Source organism: Citrus sinensis, chromosome 7, assembly GCF_022201045.2.
Source record: "Citrus sinensis cultivar Valencia sweet orange chromosome 7, DVS_A1.0, whole genome shotgun sequence".
In the NCBI taxonomy this organism is placed as follows: domain Eukaryota; kingdom Viridiplantae; phylum Streptophyta; class Magnoliopsida; order Sapindales; family Rutaceae; genus Citrus; species Citrus sinensis.
The window spans coordinates 9527593-9535339 of record NC_068562.1 but is presented as its reverse complement, the minus strand read 5'-3'; the positions used below and the strand labels follow the sequence as shown (position 1 = coordinate 9535339).

At 36.0% G+C, this 7747-nt stretch overlaps 1 protein-coding gene across 9 annotated transcripts; it reads right to left on the bottom strand.

The window, feature by feature from the left end:
- Nucleotides 1–19: 19 nt before the first annotated feature.
- Nucleotides 20–6898, bottom strand: LOC102616133 (DEAD-box ATP-dependent RNA helicase 1). 9 transcript variants are annotated; one of them, XM_052444732.1, is made up of 11 exons: nt 6565–6897; nt 5623–5727; nt 5375–5512; nt 5050–5284; nt 4678–4932; nt 4012–4166; nt 3318–3495; nt 2346–2533; nt 1933–2137; nt 1058–1163; nt 20–527 (listed from the first exon to the last, which is right to left on the bottom strand). In XM_052444732.1, exons 3-11 carry the CDS (start codon nt 5485–5487, stop codon nt 415–417), a joined length of 1548 nt encoding a protein of 515 aa, XP_052300692.1. In that variant the 5' UTR covers nt 5488–5512; nt 5623–5727; nt 6565–6897; the 3' UTR covers nt 20–414. The 9 variants fall into 9 exon arrangements, 7 of the variants coding, with proteins under 7 accessions (XP_052300692.1, XP_006465539.2, XP_006465537.2 ...); XM_006465476.3 differs by lacking the exon at nt 5623–5727 and having other exon boundaries at nt 20–771; XM_006465474.3 differs by lacking the exon at nt 5623–5727 and having other exon boundaries at nt 6565–6896.
- Nucleotides 6899–7747: the final 849 nt, after the last annotated feature.

Here is a 7747-nt window from a genome sequence, read left to right as displayed (position 1 = left end):
GCAAGTTCAATCACTAGAATTTTCTTAAGCTATCTTGAACGGTCTTTTATTTGAATGATTAGAAGTTGTAATATACAGTTTGTTACTTTACAGAGCCACAAGGTCACAACAAAATTATGTTCACAAGCTATCACAATGCCTCTAATCTTACATTTCCTACCTGTTGTACAAAAATGTAATACATTGGCAACTGTTTGCTTTTAATATTAACAAAACTTCAATAAGCTAAATGATGTTGTCCGGCATTTGTCTGCTGGAACGAGAAATAGAAGAACTGATCAGGAAAAGGTACCAAGTCCTAAGCTCTGACATATTGATCAACTCTTGCAATTTGCTCAACGATGAAGAGTGTTTGCACTTGCACTCGATAGTATCGCACCCATAATTATCCTAATAGTCAGAACATTGGATAAATTACTGCTTTGCATGGCCTGTTACTCTGCCTTTGCCCATTCTTGATAGCTTGAACCCAATTGTGTGCTTTCTGTGCGCTTCTGATTCAACTGTCTCTTTTAACTTGTCTAGAGCTGAGACATCCAAAAAGAATATATTGACTCAGTGATGAGAAAAGCATAGTAACATTTCACAAGAAAGAAGATAAACTAGTTTTGACATTGTCCATGATTCGAGCAAAATGCAACCATCCCCTTCCCCAATGCTCGGTCTCCACTTGTTTGGTAGAAGCTTCTTCTTACACGGTTCACTCCATGCAAATCGCAACCAACTTTCCAAAAGGCCTCATCTGAAATGCCTCCTCGAACTACACATCCCCTTTATAGAATGAACCCAACAGTTATATACCCTCCTCCCCTTCCACCATGATTAGGTAAAATACATAAAGGTGCAAGTTTCAAAAGGCCAAATCACTAGCTGAGTTGCTCAATCTATTTATCTGCTGGCATACAACTCGCATAGAGCAACTTAGCAAATGACTTAGACAAGATGCTTAAATTATCAACCTTCAAGATTATGTTGAAGGACTTTCTGATCCAATATTTCCTAAATTAGGTTAATTGCACCCGTGATTAAGATTAAGGTGTCAATGCCAAGAAATTACCAGATTTATAAACTGGACGGAGTGACTCAATCAAACTGGAAGGGATAGAGTGAATGGGACAGGAGTCATTGTCAGCTTTCTGTAACAGCTTCTTGAAACGCTTCACCTGAAACATGTGAAAGAGTTAACTTTATGCAGGATTTATTTACAAAGCATAATTCTTATGCCTTAATCTACTCTTGCTTTTTTGCAATCTTGTCTTCCTTTGTAGTATATCAGAAGTACATAATAGCAAGGGGGTCAAGCATCCTACCAGACAAACCTGCACAATCAACTATGAAAAATTTTCAGGATCTAAAGAGAAACACGAAAGAAAATTTTAATACACAAATGATTTGGATACTGAATCAAGCGATCTTAGGGTGCAAGCTGAAACAAGATAGCCAAACAAACTCCACCACTCCATTAGTAGGCTGAATGAAAATCAAAGGATCTGGGAAGATCTCATGTCATACTCACTAAGTTGGGATCAATGAAGTCATCACGCTCAGGCCAAGTCTAGCATTTTCAGAAGTATGTCTTACATTTGAATTTGTACATTTAAAAGAAACCATGACAGCAGGTTTAGGGAAAAACAGTCACGACCACCCCACTCCCAAAACCCTGCTCTGATGGAACAGGCTCCTACCAATGGCCCCCTTTTTCTGTACATAAAGCCAACAATTAATGAAAGAAAATCTGGTCGATTGGTTCTTTAGGTCTGGGTTCTCTGGCCTTATGTCTCGGGTTCAAATCAACCTCAACCACAAACAACATTTCAAGTTAGACCCTACAATAGATAACTGACAAGATGGAAAATAAATTGGAGTGATTTAGATCCATGCAGTGGTGAAAAGTAAACCCAGAAATCGGAAGGAATCAAGATGGAAACACACCTCATCCTTATGCAACAAAGTGAAGCAACGCCCAAGCTGGCCAGCTCTTGCAGTTCGGCCAGCACGATGAATATATGTCTTGATATATGCAGGCTTATCATAATTAACGACATTGTTCACCCCTTCAACATCCATCCCGCGAGTCATTGCATCTGAGGAAACAAGCACTTGTATCTTCCCTTCCCGAAATGCCTTCAACGTCTTGCTGAAATCCGGATTTCCATTTCATTTGAATCCAAATGTTGTCAAATTGGGAAAAAAATTGAATTAAATTAAGTGTTTAAAGCAAAAATTTGCATTTAGTTGAAAGATTGTGTGAGCAAATTTGTTTCCAAGTTGATGGCTGCAACTGCTTATCATAAATGCAGAACAACTTCTATTATCAGTACAGACAAATACATCCGCATATTTACCTTCTTACAGATTGTCGTTGAAGACCTGAATACTCCTTTATCTTTATTCTCAATTCACCAAAATGGTTCAGTAGTGTACAGAGACGGTGAGTTGACTCCACAGATGATGTGAAGACAATACATTTCTCCTCTCCTAAACTTTGAAGAAGTGCAACCAAATACAAGGGCTTCAGCTTCGACTCACAAATCTGCATAAGATAGATATTAACAGACAGATATAAAGAGAGGGGTTGGGAGAGCACAGGTATGAAGAAAGGCACAAGCATAATTCCTAACATGCAATAGGTGAACATGCAACATTATATGCGAAGCTTTAAGCAAAAACATATCCGAAACACAATCAGATATTATTAGCTGTGACCATTGTTATCAGTAAAAGTAAGATTTGAACAGAATGCATAAGATCTTTCTAGTTATTAAATATTTGTTTACATCCTAGTTGCATTTAAGAATAAGATATCAGGCTTAGAAGATCTCAATGGTGTATAAAACCAAAAAAAAAAAGAGCAATAATGATCCTGATACAAAAATATTAACAGCTTAAAATAGAGAGAGTATATAAAATTGTCAAAATTCTTTACTTTAGAAAGGACGAAAGCCACAGGATCTAAATTAAGATCACTATTGAATTGTGATGCATCAAAAAAGGAGTATGTGATTTTTAAGCTCTCTTTGGTGCAAAGAAAAAGAAAAGACTTTCAGTTTGTTTTGTTAATATCCATAGTTCGGCCCTCCAATTTAAACTTTCGGATTATTTGTGGTCTTATAGAAAACCATAGGTGTTTCTGAAATTCAAATTATGAATATGACAAGATTAAATATTCATCATATTCATTATTCAACAAACTTGAATCCTTTGAACGCATGTTTTTTAACTGTAAAGTTTAGTCCTGATTTTCAACACCATAACAGAAAACAAAACATAGATGACAGAAAGAAATTTGCTCAATCAGTGCAGTTATGATGGCATACCAGTTTGTAGGACTCCAATCTTTCTGGGAGCTTATAACGAGTTTCCCCAGTGGTCAGGAATAAAGGGTGATGCAGATCAAGCTGAGCGAGCTTATTTGGATCTTGGGTTAACGTGGCAGATAAAACCATCTTCACAAGCCTAGGATAAGGTTTGTCCTTAAAGCCCCTTTCAACACCACTGCAACAAACATGAAATATTATTCTAACAACACCGAATATCTCAAGGAATGCAATTCAAAATTCTAATAAAGGAAACTTTGAGGAAATACAAATGAAAAACATAACTTTAATCAGAAAATAAGAAACTCTTAATATTTTGTGCTCCTAAACAATCATATTGACAGAACTAAATAAGATAAAGCCCTTCAAATCGCAATAATGTGTTAAAAGACCAAAACGAAACCGAAAAACAAAAAACTCTAGGAAGCATAAGAAATCACCGGAATAGTCAGTTCTATCATAACAAGCCCTTCGCCTTCAACAATCAGCAGGGAATACTAATTTTAATAAATACTGATGATTCACATTAGTCATTTAGTTACTTCATTTATAGGCGTTTGCAGAGCACCGAGCACTGGTCCCAAGTTCCAACATCAACACAGTTTGGTACTTGAAACCACCAGCAGGTTGCTATATATATATATATATATATATATATCTAAAGGAAAGGGAAGTAAATCAACATAGCACTCACCATCTTCTTATGGTTTTTAAAGAGCCAAATGCTGAAGGCAGAAAAGTACTTGCATCAGAAAAGCGGTTTTCATTATCAGATCGAGTTAATTGGAGCACAGTGGGCAGCCAAGCCTGATATGCCTCCCTAAGCAATCGATCAGTTTCGTCAACAACCTGAGTAACAAAAATAATCAGAGTCTGATTTACTGCAAACAAAATGATCTATATTGGAGTATGCCAAGATAATTGGCTAGGGCTTGGTCTGGTCACAATAGTTGAATGTGATTTTCCACAGATGAATGGTCCTAAAATAAGTATACCTATGAAATACAATTCATATTCTGTTTGGTGCGGCAACCAATTAATGGATAAAAGAAATGTCCAACTGGATGAGCCAGATATATGAACACATGGTACTGTGAATCAATGAAAGTAACTTAATAACAAAATTAATCGGAACAAACTTCGCAGTACATATCAACATGGAATTTGCCAAGACTTTTGATAAAGTTAGCATAAGATAAACAATGTTCAAAACACTTGTAGAATCAATGCATCTGCAAAGCACACCATCAAAGTAGGCCTGGTTGGGCAATTGGAAACAAATGAATTTAGTAAGTTTATACTTAACTAGAGCTTTAGCATTGCAGTGTATTCGTGTAAGTTATAGGGGTAGGCAACTTACAAGGTAACAGAGATGCTCGAGGGTAAATCCCCTAGTAGCATTGATATGGTCCATTAGCCTTCCTGGAGTTGCCACCAATATATCTACTGCACTCTGTAACTCTTGCAAAACATCTTCAGGGTCATAACAGATTCCTGCCTCGAGCTTAGGTCTCTTAATAAGCTCCGAAATTTCATCAGCAATAGAAGATTGACCCACAGCCAAACCAACAGACAAACCCACTGCAGGTGCAATCGCAGCGAAAACATCCTTGACCTGAGGCAAAGAAATAAACAAGAGACTATCAAATTGCACACACATTTCAGCAATCGAATGATCCGCAATCAATCCAAAAATATTTTTACAACAATATTTGCACCGAGCAGAGTTAACCTGCAAAGCTAGATCACGCGTGGGCAGCACCACCAAAGCACGTAGACATCTAACAGCACGATTGGACAATGTTTGAACTATTGGCAAAGCATAAGACAAAGTTTTCCCACTTCCTGTAGGTGAATTGATGCAAAGGTCTCGTTCAAATAGACCAGGGCCTATTGTCTCTTGCCAAACTGCAACTTGCACTGGGAAGAGTGACGAGATACCCATGTTCTGCAAAGCCACCTTCAACCTTATTTTGCAATAAATTAACAATGGGCTAAAAGCAATTAATGTCTACGAAAGTCAACAAAACAATACATATCATGTTTGAAGAGGGTACCTGGGGTCAAGACAAGGGAGGTGATCAAGAGGACAGTCTTCAAAGAGACTGACATCAACCGGGCTTCGCATCCACGGCAAGACTGGCACGCTCTTCTTCTTTGCTTCCTCCATTATTCTTCTCCGACAAATCTAAACCCTACAACAACGATGCAAATGGGTTTTAGACTTAGTTACAAGTGCTAAACCTGTCCTTATATATAAAAGTGCTCCTGTATTTGCATGTGTACGGTACTGATATGAACTCACCACTCAAAGTTTGCCACGTGTCAAATGCATATTGAAAATTACAAATTCTCCCGGTTTTGTTTCTAAAGTTAGCATCGATCCTATTTGTTTACATGATGCCTGTTTCTGCAAAAATTTATGGAAGACTCAATTGAATGAAACCTAATTATGTTTCTGAGTTGCTGTTAATATTCTGCAAACATGAGTTCCTTGGAGGGTAATAGAAGCATACTAGTACACTGCAGAACTTCTAATATCACGGTTAGATTTCTATTAGGGGTGGGCACTATTAAGTTTGGTTTGGTTCAGGCCAAATGGTTCATGAATTTATGAACCAAATATGAACCAAATTATAGAACTGAACTGAACCAAATTAATTCAGTTCGGTTCAGTTCGGTTCGGTAATTTGGTTCAGTTGAATTCGGTTCGGTTTCAATATATATATTAATTATTTAATAAAAATAATATAATAGTAATACACTATTACTACGACAATAAATCAATCCTTAGTCTATAAATCCACAAATAATAAACAACATAAAAGAATTTAACAATAATAAATTAACATAATAAAATCCAACAATAATTTAGAAATCTAAACAATAAATAACATAACAAAATCTAACAATAGTAAGTTAACATCATAAAATCCAACAATAATTTAAAAATCCATTACATATTAAAAAAAAAACTTCAAACTTCCACAGTTCCATGGCCAACGAACACTCCTCCTATCACCACTTCTTCATCCTTCCACATTCACAATGCCTAAATCAGTGGGCTGTTATGTTATGACTTATGACTTAATTTGATTAATTTAACTTAATTTGACTAAACCACTTATGACTTATTTTGACTAAACCATACAATTATTGACAGCAATTCAGTTTTGTTATGACTTATGAATGTTATGATATGAAAGCAAGATTAAAAAATTTAAAAGTAGTTGGCTGTCTCACGCACCTTGAGTCCTTGACAGCAGTTCGGCAATACTAGTGACGGCGATGGCGTGAGAAGCTTGACGGATTGCAGGCTGCAGCGTGTTGTGAGTTTCCGTGAGAGATGGCGCTGACGGAAGCTTGACGGACTGCAGGCTGCAGCGTGTTGTGAGCTGCCGTGAGAGGAGATGGCGCTGAACAGGAGTCCGTAACAGGCTGATGACGATGATGCTAAGAGAAGATGATGAGCGGTGGCTGACTACTCGTGTGTGGCGGCCAGTAAGAGAAGAAGAGTTTAAGATGGTGTGTGGTTAGTTGTTGAGTGTTATGCGGCTGTGCGATGAAATCTGATTTGAGTCAAATGTGTGTTTACTGTTTAGTTTGGGGTAATTTTTAAAAACCTCCCCTGCGGTTTGGGCTTGTTGCAAGTAGATGGCGAGAATTAATTTATTTATAAAAAACTCCCTACCGTCAGTTAATTTTAACATTGACCGTTAGTTGACTATGCAAAGACAATATTACCCTTAACAATACTTTGTAGACAGAAATAACTAAAAAAAAATTAAAATTATTGACTATTTTACCCTCTTTAAATTATTGATATTTTCTTAAAGTTCCTACAAGAAAGATAAAATTAAAAATTTAAAAAATCCTCTTTAAATTATTGATATTTTCTTAAAATTTCTACAAAAAAGATAAAATTAAAAACTTGAAAATGAAATAGTTATAATCTTTACCTATGATATTGTAAATTTTTGGAATTGACAAAGATAAAATTGTCAAAAAATAGGGTTTGTGCTTTTCGCGCCAATAATTTTAATTTTTTTTTTAGTTATTTTCGTCTACAAATTATTGTTGAGGATAATATTGTCTTTGCACAGTCAACTAACGGTCAATGTTAAAGTTAACTGATGGTAGGGGGTTTTTTACAAATAAACAGATTCTCGCTATCTACTTGCAACAAGTTTAAACCTCAGGGGAGATTTTTAAAAATTACCCGTTTAGTTTGCTTAGGTTTTCACTTTTCACTTTCTTTTTTTTTATTTTAATTCTTTCACTGAACCATTTGGTTTTTAATTTGGTTCGTTTTAAAATCGAACCAAATTAAAAACCAAATGGTTCAGAAATTTTAAACTATTTGATTTTCTAATACGAATCAAACCGAACCAAATTACTATAATACAATTCAGTTCAGTTCGATTCAGACT